The following is an 18,308-nucleotide window of genomic DNA, read 5'->3' as shown; positions in this document are numbered from 1 at the left end:
TTCTGTCCTTCCTGCCTTACCCTTGCCTGAGTCACATACCCTGTGCACGGGTGGCATCAGACACCGACCTTAACCAAGGATAAATGGCTAGTGGAGGTCAAAGGCAGCAGCAAATGCAGTGCGTAGACCCCTACCCCTTCTGGTCTCATTCATGGTTTTAGCCATTTGCATGATGAGGAATGACACTGCTACTTAGGCAAGCCTGTAACCTTTGTGGGCTGCCAGAACACTGCTGCAAAGTGTATCTGCCAACATAAAAAACTGATGAAAAAAGAGACCCTCTTCTGAAGCAAATAAACCACAAATTCTTAGAAAGGAAATACAGTCTCTGTTGTGTTTTTATCAGTGTTTATCAGTTCTTTCATCCAGGCCTGATGGCACACATGGTCAGACCTTTCCTTTCCTGGTGTCCCCCACCTACCTGCCCTGCGTACTCCACGTAGTCCTGCTCTCCCGGCTGTGAACCAGAGCCAGAGGTGGCCGTTCCCTGCTCTGTGCGGCACAAGACAATCGCATACTGGTTGAGGTTACCAATCCGCCTCACGGTGACGCTCACAGAGCCTGCGCTCTCTTTGACGTTGTAGCTGAAAACGTATCAAGCAGATACAAATAACAGGCTGGGGAGCAAACCCTATGTGTTTACGCTGACTCTGAGCACCACAGACTCAGGCTGACAGTTGCCTCCACAGAAAATCTGAGGGACACTAATAATCGGGGTCTTGGGCAGGTGGCAGCTATTCAGCAGCCCTGCTCTGTGGTTTAACCCAGCAGGCGCTTCTCCTCACTGACACGCATGTAAGTTCCCACTTCCATGCTGGCTGCTGTTGCCCCCCCCACCCCATCCCCGTCTAGAAATCAACAGCGTTAATTCAACAGGAATGCCACGTGTGGTGCTACACTGCACAGCAGTGAGACCTCAATCCTGACGCGGTGCCAGGGAAACACAGGCAGAAATGATGGTAACTGCCCCAGAATTTCATTTCCGTGCTGTAGGTCCAATCACATATTACAGAGCTCAACCTGCCTCCCTCCAGATAAGACCCCATCTGTCAGCAGGGTGCCGTAAACCCCATGCCACTTACCTGGTGTATGTAAAGCTGATGAAAGACCACTGGACGTGGAAGATGTTGCCACTGACCACATTGGGTTTGCTGTCCTTCACTAGGAACTGAAAGCTGTCCGTGGTCTCCTGAACCTTCTCCTCATGCATCACGTACCGAATGAGGCCCTGGTTCACATCCTCTGCCGGAAGGAGACATCCAGTGAGCCAACCCAGAAATTCAACGGCAGTTTTATAGATGAGCAGTGCGGAGACGTGTATCCGCATGGCCGCAGGGATCGGGTTTTCCACACAGCCTTTATGCTGTAGCAGCTTTTCTAACTTCCTTGGTCTTACCTGTGGTAGAAGCCAGCCTACAAGCTGTGACAAGACATTCCCTTGCCTAGTTTTTATCCGTACTGGCTCATACTTAAAAGTAAGGTAAATTTAAAGTAGCTTTGATGAAATGCAAGAAATAGGAATTTGTTTGGGCAGCAGATATTTCAGCTCTGTTCTATAAGCTGGCATGTCCTAACAGGGCTCCTTCTCACTTGCTGAGACAGTTCGAGCTCTCTGACCTTCTGCTGTATGTTTCCCAAGCTTCAGCCCTAAAATAATGTAGGTCTCTTCCTTTTTTTTTTTCCTCCTTTCCCTGAGCACACGGGAGGCCAGGCATTGCTGGCAGGGCCTGATGAGAAGAGACAGGCAGAACTGCTGACTGCATTTGTACAGGACCTAATGCAGTGTGGTGCAAGGCTCTGTGAACGGCAGTAGCAGAAATGCTAAAAAAGGGAAATGCTGCCTGGGGGAGGCTGGAGGGAGCAGCAATCAGAAAGAGCACAGTGGTGTAGGAAGCAGGTACTCCCTCAACTCCCCTTCCTAATGGAGGGCCCCTCAGTCCTGCAAGAGTGACCTTTCCACACGTTGTTGACTGTGCACTGATAGCTAAACATCTACCAGACCTTGTGATGATGAGGTCCACATGCAATATCTGCAACTCCTTTTTACTGTCCCAAGTCAAATCTCCAGCTCTAAGAAGTCCAGAGAACCTGGGTGTGCTACAGCATACATGTTGACATCGATAAGAAATTCTAGGATTTCTGCAACTGAGAGCAAAGTTCATTTCTTACTTTTGACACACTTTTGAGATTTGCCCCTTATCTTCTCCCCTCCCACCTTCCCCCCACACCCCCCGAAGCTATCTTGACAAACTGAAGCAGCTGAAGGAAAAAAGCAACAGTATACAGCCCAAGTCCATACCCTGCGTAAAGGTGGTCACAGTTGTCCCTGGTTTCAGCTTGTTCTCCACGTAACCATTTCTGGGACCAGTTGTTATCTCATAGATCAGCTGTTTGTCATCCGTGTCAGGATCTGTCGTCAGTAATTCCTTCTTAGTGATTAGATTGGTTGCCTGGATGAAAGCCAAACCAAGGGAGTAAAACTCTGGAGAGCCAGCAGTGCAAGTCTGATTGACTGTTCATCTAAAAAGCCCAACCATCCCTCTGTCAAACAGTGCTCCACGAGGGAAAAGCTAGGGGATGTAAAAGCACAGAGCGGCCTTGAACAGACAGATGCCCCACAAGTTGTTTGACAGCACAGGAAGGATTCAAATTCTGCCTCACATCTGGTTTGTTTAATAAAAAAACATTGTGGCTCAAAGAAAAGCAAATGCAAAACAAGCTGCCCAGCCCTATCTAGCTGTGGCTAAAAGCTATGACAAATCTTTTGGTTTCACCTAGAAACCACTGCTCCATGAACTGTGCTGATGCTCAGGTGAGGCCTGGCTTTGCAAAAAACATTTGCAAACAGCCTCAGGTTGAAGGATTGACTCAGGACAGTTCATGCTGCTTTAGTGAGCCCGCAGTAAGTCCTCTTTCAAATGACCTCACGCAGATGTGCCACAGTTCCACCACATTTTGCTTTCTCTTTAAAAAGAGAACACCTATAACAGCAGGAGAAAAAAGAGAGAATTGAACTGCCTGAGGCTGCAGGAGTGCTTTTTCTGAAGTCAGGAATTTGAGCTGAGGTAGCCACTTCTTAATACAATTTCTTACTATAGTGTCTTCCAACCCTTTTTCCTGGGAAGAACCAAAGTATTTCTTTGCAGTTAATGCTGGGTCCTCAAAAACAAGCATGAGAGAGAGAGTTTCCTGGGGTTTTGTTTGGACTTCAGCAAAACAAAGGCATGTCACAGCAAGAAATCCCTATACCAGATTTCTCTGAAAGCCATATATCTCTACCATGGCTGCTGCAGCACGTAATCAAGACTTCTCCGCCATCAGCAAAGCTAAAAATATGCCCTGGGGAGGAGGGACGAGGGGCAGGACATGTCTGCCCAGGAAAGCGGGCAGGAGCTGTATCGCACCGCACAGCTTGTGCGAGAGCCAAGAAGAGCCAGGCTTGATGATGGTCCGGCTGAGGTATGGGAAGGAGATGGTCCAGGAAGCAATTTAGTGCCCTGGAGCCACGTTGCCTGGTTTAGCTAATGGGGCTGCAGTGCAGGCATCCCTGGACACCTCTGCCTTTTCCAAGGCACTTCATGGGCTCAGAGGAACACCTGTTCTCTGTCGCAAAAATAAAACTGCCGCAGGATCAGGAGGTTCTCCTGTGAAGCTCCTTCTCCTGAACAGCCTCAGAAACAATCTAAGCTGAACCCAGGCAGGCAGTTACCTTGCCATCCATGTACTCGAGCCACTGCAAACCCAGGTTGGTGACAACCCTGGGTGTCCCATCATCCACAGAGAGAACATCCACTTTGAAGCGCTGTGGTGCTGCTGTCACAACCTGACAAAAGTTCAGAGAGATGGCTGTTACTTTGGGAGTCAGGGCCTCATGCACCACATTACCAGCTTTGCTCCCTTCAGCTCTGTTGGGATCAAGGTCCTGGGGCGAATTTGCACACACAAAGGCTGGTACACCAGGGAAGAAGCGTATGGCATCACATAACTGAGAATACTCAGCCTTTATCTTCAGTAGAGCAACAGCAGCCAAGTCTCCCCTTCACTGAGAGGAAGTAGCTTTCTACTAGCTATAGAAGGTCTCCGTGACATCCCTTCTCCTCCCCTTACCTTCCTCCCCCCATCCTCCATAATGAAAAAGGGATTGGTCCCATCAGACACAGTGAAAGTGAAGCGATCCTTCAGCGAGTTGCTGCCATCATGACTGTAGCTGATGCGGTTCTGGTAGATGTCGTCCATCGTGAAGGTGGTGGCTTGGTGGTAACGCTGCCCGTTGCTGGTACGTTCGATCAGGCCATGCCGGGGGGGCTGCACGACTGTGAACGTAATTGACTCAGCCTGCACCAGAAAGACAGGAGTGGCAAAGCTGGTGACATGACCCCAGGACCAGGACAGGCATGTCCTTCCAGCTCAAGATGCCTGGAGAGGGACTCTATGCCGGGACAGCTTTCCTAGCACAGTGTTTCCAACCAGTGGCTGAAAAGCAGCACCGCACACTGAATTGATTCACCCTGAGCCCTGCCCTGTCTTTATCCCTCTCCCAAGCTGGCTGTCTACAGAACAACCCCAATCAAGGAGACCTAGGCTAGACGCATCACAGCCAACTACTCGTTTGGCTGGTCTGAGAAGGCTCCCACCCTTGTGACAACTCCCTGAACACAAGAGCAGTCCCCCATTCTGCAGCCATTCTAAGCAACATGCCCCTTGTCACTTCTGTCAGGGTGGAAGCAGCGATAACCTTTGGGGCAGGATCTTTGGCTCGGGCAATAACAGGCAGCCAGGAGCAATCTTGCTGCTGGGAAACTGCAGCGCAGTGAGGTGGAGCCAACATGAGACCGCTTAGTCTCCAGCCAGACCCAGGAGGAGGAAGACGAAATGTCATTTTCATCTGTGCTAGGCATAAACTCCGTGGCAAGGCTAGGCATAAGCTCAGTTCAAATCCACAATGTTCAGAGAGAAGGTGGGACAGGGCAAGGATTAGCTCTGATCACAACTTCTAAATGTTTTCCATGCAGGTTTGTTGCTTATGTGTCTGAGAGACATCCCAGATGAAGCCATTTCTCAAGCCAGGGATTTGCTTTGCTCGAACACTCATTCATCTATTTATATACAAACTGGGCCTCTGACAAGCTGCTTGTCTGATGTTGCGATCAGACAGGGTATGATCACAGCGAGAGATGACACTCGCTATAATCTCTCTCTCTTTGAACACAAGCCCATTTTTCTGATAGCCCAGATGTGCAGCACAAGAGGGGAGGGAGGAGGCGAGGGGGAGTCCTGCCTTACCTCTGTGTCAGCATCTGTTGCCTTAAGCTCAAACTCTGTGATGGTTTTTCTCACCCCTTCCTGAACTGTCATCCCGAGGCTTTGCACTACAGGTAAGGAGTCATCCACAGGCTTTATGGTGATGTCAAAAGACTGGCTCACCTGGAACAGGAGGAAAAGCCTCTCTTGATGAATTCAGTCTACCAAGAGTGCAACTCCATTGAAACAGTAACACTTTAACGAGACGACGGTGACCCAGAGTTTGGGTCACTTCATTTTGGCCTTGTCTAGTGAGTAAATATGAGCTTCTAAGCTCAGATCATATGAGCATGACCTCTTCTATCCCTCCCCACTAATTTATTCTCCCTCTTTCTGTGATATTTATGGACATCCACTTTTCCCTCCCTCCTTCTTCTTTGTCCCTCTCCCTCTACTTGCAGCTATGATTTTTCTCTTTCAGAAAGTAGGAAGGAGACATTTCTCAAGGGTCTAACTGTGCTTCTGTGTATGTCTTCAGCGCACTGGATCAAAGCTGAGCTCCAGGAGCAATTGGTAAGGAGATGAAAACCAGACACTGAAATCTTGGTAAACCAGTTTCGTGAAGCTGGTGGCTCCCTCTTACCTTCACAGGCCTCATTCCCTTCCCTGTGGTCCTTAAGATCTCTCACAGCAGGGGAAGTAAGAGCACCCACCGTTGCCAAATGACAAGCCCATGTGTGGCTTGTTTCATTTCCTTTGCTACGTCTGTCTCTCGCAGGCGTGCAAGAGAAAAACTGACTCCCATCCCATCCTACAGAATCAATAGCCTGCTCTGACTCAAAAAAACATGCTGGGACTTACTTCATTTGTTCCATCAGACACAGAAAAAGTGAACTCATCCTTATGCTTTTCAGCATCACTGGTGTGGACATACTGGATGCTGCGAGAGGCCAAGTCTGCCTGGCTGAAGGAGCTAATTCTTCTCCCTAGAAAAAGAACAATAGGGGAAAATGTGCAATAGAAAGAGCGAGGCAGGGAAAAATATAGGGAGCTGGACTTATCTAGCCATAAGCATTCAGTCTTGGCTTGTCCTGCTCCAATTCAGGCTGTACCATAAACCTCAGCTGAGCCAGGGATTTAGCTGGCGCGGAGCCTCCTAGAAACTCTGCTCAACAACTTTTAAATTAATGTAGTGGCACCCCTTCTGCAAAAAGAAGTATAGACTTCTTCCTAGACTTACAATTTTATGATGGCACCTCACACTGTCTGGACACGCTCTTGGGGATGGGCCTCTCAGGGCAGAGGACAAGAAAGAAGCTGTGGGAAAATGGTAGATGTAACACTTTGATTTTCACTGCTGTGCAGGACTGATCTAACCAGGGCATCACTGAGTATGAGCAAAAGGTTTCCTGGCCACACAGCAGTTTTCAAAAATGTCTTCAAAGTCTCTGCTCTCTTTTCCCCTCCTTGTACCCCTGCATTTAGAACAGATTAAGTCCCATTTTCAACGCTGACTTATAGTGACATCTTTACAGGCCATTAGGTGTGACACAGACACAGAAAGGTACCCGAAAAGCATTTTAAAAAGCACTTGAACCTTTAAGTATCACTGCTGCATTTGACAGGTTTACTGCAACAACAAAAACCCCTACAAAAAGTTTTTCACCAGTTTGGCACACTAAATGGCTACTGACAAGTATTGGCCACACTACAAAAGATACCAGGATCCGATATAAATAAATGAGTCAAAACTGGATGATTAGCCAAGGTTTCCTCAGAGCTCATTAGCTTTAAAGGTTTGTGTTCTCTTTTGAACACTCCAGTACTCTCTCCTTAGGTTTAGGTCATTTAAATTGTGAGAACAACTCTTTCCCAGTGTGTGACTCTGTTATCTTTCCTAGTCCATCACAGACATGAAAAAGCATAGAAATCAGAATCATCACATTTTAAATAACAGGAGGAATAAAATCCTTAATCCAGCTCTTTCAGGTCTCCAAAGCACAAGATTCACTGTTTAGTTTGCAATTTAGACAAAAATATTGCAAGTTTTTAATTTCCTCCCAGCAGGGCATTTGCTTATTATAACTTTCATTCATTATTCTTACCCTTTCAACATGTTTGCCAGAGGACATCTTACACTGTGAGAAGATGAGGCGAATCACACACTAAAACTGAGCTATACAGGGACTGTCTGCATCTTGAAAACACACAGCAGATATTTCCACTTTAATCTCATGCTAATGAGAAATCTAATTCTAAGAAGGAGTATAATCTTAGATGAGTATAATCTAAATCAGAAGAGCATATTATATGACAGCAGAGATTTAGACTAATTCATCAGAGAGGGGTAGGACACTCATACTGTCAGTGGGCATGGAAGGCAACTCTAAAATTCAGATCACATTTGCAGGTAATTATTTTCTGAGTTTCACAGGATTGACCAATCCCCCCTCCATGAACTACCAGAATTCATTATCCAGCAAATCCATCAAAGCACAACGTAGCTTCCTTTTAAACTAACTCAGCGGTTAGTTCCCTTCCTCTCTCCAAAGTACAGGTGGGAAAAGAGGCTGGTTTTTAGGGATCAAGGGACATACTGGCCAAGAGGGGGACAGAAAGCAGGTTGTCTGTTTACCAAGGTGGGCTCTATTACCATGGACATTAGGGGATGAATTCTTTGGGGCGTTGTACTATATGTGGTCACAGAAAAGGCTGAAGGTTTGCCTGTCATGCAGATGCAGCAATAGGTCCTGAAAGAGGAGAAGCACACAGCGGCAAGCTGGACTGATCTGCAAAGTCTACCAGGCAAGGTTACCATGGGGCATAAACTCACCCAGAGGCTGAATAAATCCTCATCTGTGATTATTGGGCTGCCTTGCCTCCACTCACCCTATTCTCCAACTCTCTGGGCTAATGACCATTTGATTTCTAATGGGAAACATAATTCTGTGCTGCTGCCTCCAAGCACATTTTTCCTGCAGCGAATCTTTAGGGCTCAAAAGCCCTCCAGTGCTTTGCTGCTAGGAGTACCGAACCGAGTAAAATACTGTCCTGCTAACCTGGGGAGGCTGCATGCTCCAGGTGCCCCAGCTGTGGCTGCTTGGTGAGCTTGTACTGGAGCTGGGTCGGCTCACTGTCCTGGTCAGTGGCAGAGAGCTGGAGGGTCGTGATCGTCTTCGCCGAATTCTCATCCAAGACCAGCCCTTTGTTAGCGATGATGGAGGGGGGAAATCTGTCCTCTGAAAGGGTGAAATACAAAGCTGAGTTAGGAGACAGTCACCCTCCTTTCCTTGGTGTTATTCAAATCGGGTACTTGGGCTCAAGCAAGAGACAACATACACACAAACACGTCCCAGACTGCTAATTCCGAAACAGGTACTTGGCCTCGGCATTAATCGAGGGCACGGTAACACTATAATGTCTTAAAGACAGTCTAGACAGTATAAAGATATTAAGGGGAATTTTTCTGCCTTCTTCAGTGAGTTTGTCAGAAGCCAAAGAACAAATCCTTACATCCGCGAACTCTCCCCATGCCCCAAACTTCAAAGGCCTTTGAATTAACAGTGAATAAAAACTGCATCTCAAGAATGACGTCTTAACTTGCAGTACATGCGGGATGGGAATCTGTGAAGGCCTCAGCTCTGCAGCAAAGAAAACACAACTTCAGCACTATCTTTTACCTAATACGCTAATATAAAAAACCTGGTCCATCAGTTTGTTGCCATCTGCATCCATCACATCAAAGATGAAGGGGAAATTTCCACCAGGATCCCCTTTCTTGTGACTGTACACCACTTGCCCTAGAGAGAGGGACAAGAGAAGAGAGATGGTTTATTACAGGCTGCATCATTTAATTCTTAGTTTGGAACCAGGCTGGCAGTATAAGCCGAGGGACTTGGAGCTTGACAGAGCTCCTGGATTTGGGTTTCATTACTTTTTCTCTTTATTCTTTTTCTCCTGCTGAGAGAGACTTTTTAACACTTCCTTAACGATACATGTTTCTGTTCTAACATAACAATCTTATCGTACTTCTTTCCCTCTCCCTTCCCTGCTTCAAGTCATCCTCCCCCTCTCATAAAGATCATGGAATCACAGAATATTTCAAGTTGGAAGGGACCCATAAGGATAATCAAGTCCAACTCCCTGCTCCTCGCAGGACTACCTAAAATGGCCACATATTACTTGCCAAGATTATCTAAAATCGAGCACTATCACCTTTATTTATATCAGCCTGGGTGAAACTTTTGAGAGGTCCTTCGACAGAGATCTGGACTGGATTATCAATTTTGGTCAACTGCAGATGGCCCACGCTGGGATCCCTCTTCATGATGAATCTAATCGTTGTGTCGTCTGAATAAACAGCTGCTGCTTTCAAGTGCTGATCTGTGAGGTATGCTGCAGAGCCTGGACCAGAGAAAGAAAGTCCACAAACAGCTTCAGCCAATCCAGCTAAGTGACTGGTTTAGACTGGACCATACAGTGATACCAAGCAATACCATTATCCTCCCTCTCCCCGTACCAACTGGGAGCTGCAGGCCCCTGTTGACAGCTAACGTGGGTGGCTGCTTCTTCGGCAGCTCCATGAAGAACTCCAGCCTCCCCGTCTGCGTGTAGAGACCATCCGTGATGGAGAAGCCAAACTCGTCTGTCTGTGCTGCTGCACCACTCTGAGTATAAACGATCAGCTCATCCAAAATGTCCTGGTAAGTGAAGGACGAGCCCATGGACAGCACATTTCCACGCTCCGGGGGCTCTGCAGCAGTCTGCCTCCTACGGAGATGACCTGACAAACGACAGATGGATGAAAATTACGGGGTGAAGACAGCCTGCTGGGGACTCTTTGCGTGCCAGCTCTAACTGGGACGCACAGAGGTGGACGTAGCCTTACCGGAAAAACTGAAGGAAGTTATCTGCTTATTGCCAAAACTGGCAAGAATGTGGCTATGTACATGAGATCTGAAAAAGGGTGCACAGCCCTCACTAGTTTAACATGGCACTAGTCTTCACGTGACACCCTACCTTGCTTTATCACTGCAAATAGATGCTAGTTGCTCAGCTTTTTGGAACTGAACCCCGCTACAGGAAATGGGGTAACACAAAAGGGAACTTCCCAGGGAAATGCGTGCAGCCCCCCCTTTCCCCTCTACCACAAATAGCGAGGGACAGCTCTCAAAGAATAGGTCTAGTCTGAAGCACAATCCCCCTGTGGCTGCTGGTCCAAACACAGACTAAATGTGCTTTATACAAATATGCCAGGCTCCTCTCTCGCATCAGGGGCTGTTACACACACACAGATACAAAGGCACGCAGACACACAAAGACATTCTCTCTCTCTCTCCCCGCCCCAGCTTGTCAGGACTTACCATGTTCAGGACTTTTGGTAACCATGATGACAAGCTCACTGTTCTGGGTGTCCAAGTCCTGCAGGTTGAGGAAGGCCTCGGTAACGACCACACCTGAGTCCTCATGCACTCTGACAGGCTCCAGCACCATCTTTGGGGGCTCATCGTTCTGCCGCTGCACAGGTCCCAAAGGCATACAGTCAAAAAAGGGAAATGGCCAAGGGGAAAAGACTGCTGCCCACCTGAACGAAATACAAGCTTCCAAATGACAGTACTGGTGCTGATATCCATTAATGGGCTAGACCAGCCTCTCCAAATCTAGCCAGCATCACGGCCGCTTCTAAGAGGGAGGAGACACCAGAGAAATAAGCCCTGAGGAAGAGGTCGCAATGCACAACTGTTCTCTGGTGTCACAGGCAAATTATGTGCCTGTACTAGGGGAAGGAAACAGATAGGAGGAAGGAAACTCCCTTTAATCCCCTTCCCATGTATTACAAAGGAGTGAGCAAAGTTTGCACTTTAAAAGCCATGGGTCTATGTGAAAGGAGAGGGGTCTTGCAGCCAGAGAGCACAGGCATACCTGAATTGTGATGTTAATGCTCTGCACCTCAGATTGGCTGAAGCCATCGCTCACATAAAAGCTGAAAACATCACTTGTTGGCTCGATGCTTTCATGGACGCTCTGGAAGTAGTAAATGCTGTTCTCTAGAACATCTTGAAGGGAAAAGGATGCATCTGCAGTTGCAGCAGACTCACTCTGTGGGCCGTAACTCTCACCTGCAAACCAGAATACCGCTAGTGAAAGGATGTTCGATTCACTGGTAAACTAAAAATAAAAGCAGCAGGATTAGGAGAAGAATGGCACATTGTGAACGGTGCAGAAGGATGTTCATTCCTACAACATGGGTTTCACACATCTTGTGACCTTTGTAGAAAGCAGCATCTGCTGCATTAGAGTGGAGATTAGGGAAGCTGCAGTTTTATGCGTAGTACAAGCAATCCCACATCCTGGAATTACTTAGGCTTTCTTCAGAGATGAAACAAGGGCTAATGTGCCATGTCTGGCCTCAACACAAACTCTACATCAAGCTTCACCTTGCAAAACTAAGTCTCACACCCAAGAAAATCACCCAGCTGTTGCCTGTTCAAGGAGAGAGGCTCACCATTACCAAAATGGTACAAACCGGGGTTCCTTCATAGGACACAATTAGGAGGAATGATGTGTAATGGTTAGCAACCTGTGCTCTCCAGAAGAAAGGCAATCACTGTTGTAACAAGTACTACACTGGCCAACCCGTGGTGATATTTTACAAAGGCAAGTTATGATTTAAGTAAAATGATATATGCCACTCCTGGGACCACACACAGGATTAAGCAGACAAGTTTCCTGGATGAACACCTCTGGACAATATGGTATAAATCCTACCTTTTCTTGACAATACGACAAGATAAGAGAACGTTACCAGCCATGCTCTGCCACAGCTCTCTCAGCCTTAAAGCTCGCTGAGACATTTAGAGGAATTTAGCAAAGTTTGTTCTGTGTAACAAGGCCAGCCAAAATAAAGCATGATGAAAATACAACACATGGGCTTGAAAAGGCTCTTAATACCCCAGTCTCACAACACAGACCAGTCTCCAACAAACGAGAATTAGGAGGAAATGCTCCCCAGAGACAGATTATCTCGTAACGCTGACCTTACGAGCTCTTTATGATCAACTGATGCCAACCAGCACTGCACTGAGGAGCTGTGGTGAGACAGATTAGAGTGTGCTCCAGCATGGCAATTCCTACGTTCCCTTTCATCAGCCAGGAGGAAGAAGAGATAACCAAGCAGTTTACCTGTCTTAGTGTTTTCAATGTAGCCATACATAGGTAGAGTGACAACTATGACCCTCAGGTCTTCCTTGGCAGCAGTACCATAATCAGCAGCTAAGCGGTGATGAGCCAGCAGTGGGACCCTGCCCCCCTCATCCACCTGGAAAGCAAAAGCATATGACAAAACTACCACCAATGGACACAACACACCGCAACACACGAATTGTTACTGAACAAGTCTGCCTCTGTGGAAGAGGCTTGCCTGGTCTCTGAAGTCCTGTCCCATCCTCCCCTAGATCTGTTAAGCATGAAATCAGCTGGGAGGTGAGGTGGGATGGGAAGAACAAAGCCTGCCTGGCCCCCAGGAGGAGCCTGTGAGTGCTTTATCAGGGCAAGAAGAGAACTGGCAGAGTCACGCTGACCTCTTGGAAGGCGAGACCTGCATTTCTTGTTGAGCAGAGCCTTTTGAAGGCAAGGGAGGGGGAATGCAAAGCTGGAACGGAGGGAGATGACTTCAAAAGGCTTTGATAAGGAGTCTGAAATGCTGTGTATTAGTCCAAAGCACCAGATGCTTTCAGGCTTCTCTTCTGCTCATCTTTTACACACAAGCTGGTGAAATAAGGGATGCAATATTAAACAAGGATAAGTCAGACTTGTTCCACTGATATCAGTGGGACACCCTAGGGAGAACCCAGCTCCTGACTAGAACAGATGTAAGCAGATGAGGTTCAGGGATGCAGCCGTACTGCAGCCTCCTCTGGCCTCCAAGTAATTTGATAACCCTTTGCACTCACAGGATTGCATGTGCAACATCATGTTTCTTCAGTGATTTCCCCTCAGTCCAGGAAAACCGTTCAGTTCCTCACATCTAAGACATTCTTGTCACTGTTCCTAGTATCCTGGGTAGCCACTTACAGTGATATGGTCAGCAAAAGCAATGAGCGATGGCACTATCTGGGCAGACGTGATAGTGATGGTGAACATCTGTCTGTCAAGCCGGTTGTCATCAGCATCAAAAACAGTGAAGTGGAAGATGTCCGTAACTGGCTGATTGCTGGTCTCAAACGTGGTGGAGTAGCTGTGAAAGTGAGAATGCAGTCTGGGTCAGGGAGTCACACTGACAGTCAGGCAAATACATCTCATCCCTGCATTTAGAGGTGAACGCACACCTTGTGAGAGAGAGGTGGTATTTCAGTTCCCAACTCTCTTTCACATTCACTCCCTGAGTTCTTTTAAATCACTGTTCTAGGTGTTGCCTACCTAAAGTATCACCATGACATTGCTGACACAAAAGAAACACCTGTAATTTGAAGCTACACCAACTACTGACATTTCAGACATGCATAAACACCTAATTCCGCACACAGGAAATGCTCTCATTCATAATCTCATAAGATACAAGAGCCAAGAAAAGAAAAAAAATCTTTGACACATTGTACTAACATAATACAGCCCAGAGATCCCTGCGGAAAGCCCACCGAGCTTTTAACTGGCATGGCTTGAAGGAGAATAGCTCTTTGATACCTGATCCTCTGGCTGTTGATGTCTTCCATGGTGAAATTATAAACCTTGGAAAGCTCTTCATCATGAGAGCCTGACATCCGTAAGAGGGTGCCATATGCAGGCAGAGATATTAACTGGATTCTTATCTCCGAGTCAGGAGAATTGTTGTCCTAAACCAGGAAGAAATAAACCAAATCAAAACAAGACAAGATTAGCTTTTGTTTCTGTCCACTAAAAATGGAAGGAGGAATAAAATGTTTTATAGGGAAATACATCAAGCTAGCTCGGTCAGACCCACAGCTGATGAATATTAAATGAAGCTCTATTGATGAGAAGAGAGTCGAGTGGGTTGACATTTTCAGAATCTACCACAAAATGTATTTTAATTTTCTCTCAGCTCAGAGAGGTTTTCTTTGTGTCCTTGTATCTCATCAACACAATCTCCTAGACATAAACCAGATATTTTTTAATTACTTTGCACTCCTAGTGGACTGAACCATTTATGTAATGTACTTTTCCTGACTTTTTCCTCACAGATAAAGGAAGCCAAAATTTAGCCAACAGCTGGCTGGCACAGGGAGTAACTGTTGCCCACCGCAGCTTCAGACAGAGACACAGAGCTAAGTTAAGTTCTTTGTAAAACAAAGGTTAATGTGGGGCAATGCTGCAAAAGCCAGATTCACATTAAATTAAAAGCCGATTTTGGCTCTTTTTAACTACATCAAGTACAACCACCTCTACGATATCAGAACTTAGATGTCATCTTTCTTCTAAAAGTTTTTGCTGGTTGCTTGAAAGACAAGACCCAAAGCAGAAATCATCATATCCTCAGCATATGGGTCAGGAATGAAATCCTCTTTTCCCTAACTGTTCTCTTACTCAGATTAAACCTGAACAGCATCCTTGTCAGCCTTCCTCCTTAAGAATAGAACAGGACAGACCCCAGACTTGTATCCAGACTGATCCCTTGGAAAAAACATTCATCTGCCTTCTTATCCTACCTCACCCCCTGCAGTTCTCTAATCATCTCTCTGACAGCCACTACTTTAGGTATCTCCAGCCTCACACGTGCACTGCAATCTCTCCTCCCTAAGGGGAGCGTATCTGCATACCTGAAATCCACTGCTAGTGCATTTGCTGCTAAATCATCTGCAAGGACTAAAACACCTTTCTTCTGAATTTTACCAGGAGGATAACTCTTGTACAACACACAACCCCTGGGACCAACTCCAAGCTACCAAGGAGTGCAGCATCTTGGGTTGCTTAAACCTCCCCCCTTCAAATACGTCCAGAAAAAGAACCTGGCAATTTTGGAAGGGGGGTAGGAGGGCTGAAATTTTCAGGGGATTATCTCTTAGCAAGTCCACGTGCTTTATTAGCAAGTCTGTTTGATACAAAAATCTGGGATTAACTCAGTTCTCATGTTTAGCATGGCAGTTCACCTCTGTTACAGTCAAACACGGATAGCCTTAAAACCTTGTTTGATGAAAGAGTCTATTATCCCCTTTTTGGCAGCAGTAGTCAGGACACAGTCAAAACTTGAGCTCTCTACCAAGAATGCACACTGACGGCAGAGAGGTATGTGCGGCCAAGGGTCCGTTGGGGGGATAAGGAAAGGGAAGCTGGCAGCATTCACTGGGTTTAGAAATAGATGAAAGCTTACGATATAAGCGAGGTGCAATCGAGAGAGAGTCACAGAGCTTTTACTAGCCACGGTGATTGCCAACAAGCAGCCCGGGGCCAGCTGCGGACCGTTGTTATCCAGCAGAGACACTTCCACCCTCAGCACTGTGGTCACTGTAGTGACACCGTCAGTGACAGAGATTTCCATGCTGTCGTCTGCTGTTGCTGAACCATCATGCACATACTGCAGAGCATTTCGAGTGACGTCCTCATAGGTGAAGGTGTCACCTTCCCAAAAAGAAAATGCACAAGTCAGAAAGACTCTGTTCAGAGCACCAATCCAATTCAAATGACCTAAGGCCCCAATTTAGCAAAAGACTTAATCATGTACTAAACTGGCATTTAATACCATCCTTACAGGGATGTGAGTTATGAAGACATTTATTAAGGAGCTAGTATATATGCAGGGCAGAGGAAAAGCTGTAACCTTCCCAGTTTCACAGACACAGCAACTCTTCTTGATTCCCAAGGAGTGCACAGATCCTCCTTTCTTCCCAGCTGCTTTCTAACCTCATGCCTGTCATAGCTAGATAAGGCTTCCTCCTCCACACCTTCTGCTTGCACTACTGTCCTACCGATAATATTTGTTCATCTGATCACACACTGGAAACTGCTGCCACCAAAATCAATGGTAAAACTCCACAGGGGCTTTCGAGTGCTGGATCACAACAGGACTTCAGTAGAAACGTTCGCTACGTTACTTTACTAAATTACTTCAGGTACAACTTACGATGTAAACCAAAACATCCTTTTGATTAGCAGCTGGTTACAGTTATCACAATAGAGTGACTGTCAACTAGCCCACACATAATCGGTACAGCAAATGCGCTGACTCAGCCAGGAAGTAAACAACAAATGGGAGAATGTCTTTCATGCACTCTCTCCTGCAGTCACACACTTCCAGACAGAAAATTCAGACACCTGTGTGTGACAGAGGCATCTGCCTCCTCCTGGTCAACTAAACCAGCCGTGTGGACAGGCACACACTGACCCTTCTCCTGCGCCAAGGAAGACTTCTGCTCAACTCACCTGCTCTCATGCGCTCCTGCACGCCTGCGCTGTACTTGAGCACAATGCCATGATGGGGAGGTTTCACCAGCTCAAAGAAAAGACCCTCAGGAGCTGTATCCGTGTCACTCACGGCTAACTGGATCCCTGTGCCAGGGGAAGAGAGCACAGCTTCAGCATCCTCAGACGCTACAGGGAATATCCCTTAGGTTTTGTGATGTGCTCTTGTGAATGGAGTCAAAAAACTGTAATTCAGTCAGCATGTAAAAAGTAAAATAATTCTGGAGCTGCTCTAGCTCAAGAGCTTGCTGGTTTCATGGAAATAGTTTGTCCCCTGATGATGCTCAGATCAGAGGTCGTATCAGAGAACTTACTGCCAGTATGGCTCACAAATGACAGCTAAGCAAACCCGCAGCTTATGAGATGTGCACATGTTCATATAGCAGGGGGATATGTACAAAAACCCCAGAGAACCTCCTAACACAAGCAGAAAGTGGCTTATCCTAAACAACCCAGTGTACCAGATCACACCAGTAACTAATAGTTCAGCAATCGCAGCACAGCCTAAGAGGGAAAAAGTAGAGGAGCAGCAGGTCCCTGATCCTGCTCTCGCCTGCCTCAGCCAACGAATGGACCTGCCATACACTGGAGAAGTACTGCCATATCCCCAGGCACCTTTCTGAGGCACCACTGCACAGTTTTCTCGGTGGTTGCTTCTGCACCTGCACAACCACAGCTCCTTAGCTAAATGGACAGAGGCGAGTGAGACCAAAACTCTCCCCTGCTCCATCCGTGTGGTCTCCTGGCAGTAAACGCAGTGCCTCAGGCTGAGCTCTGCACCCCATCCCTTCCACCCTACTCACCAATGGTGGCTTTGCCCCCCTGGCTGACCTCCAGGAACGGAGCTGCGATCTGGAAGACTGGAGGCTGCTGCTCCGCAGAAAGCAAATGAATGACAAACACCATCTCCGGGGTTGTGTGTTCGCCGTCAGACACTAGACACAGACAAAAATCACACCTGAGTGTAGGGACGTATTTTCAGAGACTCACCTGGGAAATTCATCTTTCTGTACAAAATCGCCACCCCACATTGCTGACTTCTCTCCCACCTTGTCAACCTACACCTTTGTCTACGGACATACACACACAATTCACACCTGCCAAGAGTATTTATCTTTTCCCCTAACTCAGCTCCTAGCAAGACAAATGTAACTTCTAAAAGTCTGTGTGTGTGCATGTGTACATACTATCTTCCATATATCTATCAGGTGCACTCGTAAGTCAGAACATGGACTTCTTGCTGGTGGATCACTTTCATACCTGTGCTAGAAAGCACACGGAAAGGGAAAACAAGCAAGCAGCTTATCGGTAGCAATTTAATTGTGGAAATGTTTCCATGCTATATTAAAAAAAAGAAACAGCATAAACCTTTGAGGTCTTTGTTCACATTGGGGGAAAACGGGAATGAAGCAGGCTTTTAGGTCACATTCCAGGCAACTAGTGGAAAAGCATGTCTCTACCAAGCTGCAGCTTAGCTTCTATAAAATACTGTTGAGATACAGATGAATTAATATTCCCCAGGCACGTGCATTTCCAGAAGTTCCTACTGAGTGCCCATAGGTGTGCTTGCAGCAGAAGAAAGGCCAAGGAATAATGAGCAACGTGAAGGGCACAAGGATAAAAACTGCTTTGGCCAGGAAAGAGCAAATGGTTCA

The 18,308-nt window shown here is 46.8% G+C and overlaps 1 protein-coding gene across 1 annotated transcript in view; it reads right to left on the bottom strand.

Moving 5' to 3' along the window:
• Positions 1-18,308, bottom strand: part of FRAS1 (Fraser extracellular matrix complex subunit 1) — a 174,585-nt gene that overhangs the window by 19,025 nt on the left and 137,252 nt on the right. Inside the window, exons 35-53 of the mRNA XM_052812807.1 lie at positions 17,457-17,588; positions 16,615-16,740; positions 15,566-15,813; positions 13,924-14,072; positions 13,315-13,477; positions 12,424-12,559; positions 11,164-11,360; positions 10,605-10,758; positions 9,761-10,024; positions 9,457-9,645; positions 8,922-9,041; positions 8,301-8,480; positions 6,103-6,227; positions 5,284-5,424; positions 4,108-4,335; positions 3,710-3,823; positions 2,300-2,450; positions 1,083-1,242; positions 422-584 (exon numbers count right to left, since the gene is read on the bottom strand). Coding sequence (XP_052668767.1) covers positions 422-584; positions 1,083-1,242; positions 2,300-2,450; positions 3,710-3,823; positions 4,108-4,335; positions 5,284-5,424; positions 6,103-6,227; positions 8,301-8,480; positions 8,922-9,041; positions 9,457-9,645; positions 9,761-10,024; positions 10,605-10,758; positions 11,164-11,360; positions 12,424-12,559; positions 13,315-13,477; positions 13,924-14,072; positions 15,566-15,813; positions 16,615-16,740; positions 17,457-17,588 — 3,140 coding nt within the window. The remainder of the gene's footprint in view (positions 1-421; positions 585-1,082; positions 1,243-2,299; positions 2,451-3,709; positions 3,824-4,107; positions 4,336-5,283; positions 5,425-6,102; positions 6,228-8,300; positions 8,481-8,921; positions 9,042-9,456; positions 9,646-9,760; positions 10,025-10,604; positions 10,759-11,163; positions 11,361-12,423; positions 12,560-13,314; positions 13,478-13,923; positions 14,073-15,565; positions 15,814-16,614; positions 16,741-17,456; positions 17,589-18,308) is intronic.

The sequence above is a fragment of the Harpia harpyja genome, chromosome 2 (genome assembly GCF_026419915.1).
Source record: "Harpia harpyja isolate bHarHar1 chromosome 2, bHarHar1 primary haplotype, whole genome shotgun sequence".
NCBI lineage: Eukaryota > Metazoa > Chordata > Aves > Accipitriformes > Accipitridae > Harpia > Harpia harpyja.
The sequence above is the reverse complement of the archived record's forward strand: the minus strand, read 5'-3'. Positions and strand labels throughout refer to the sequence as shown.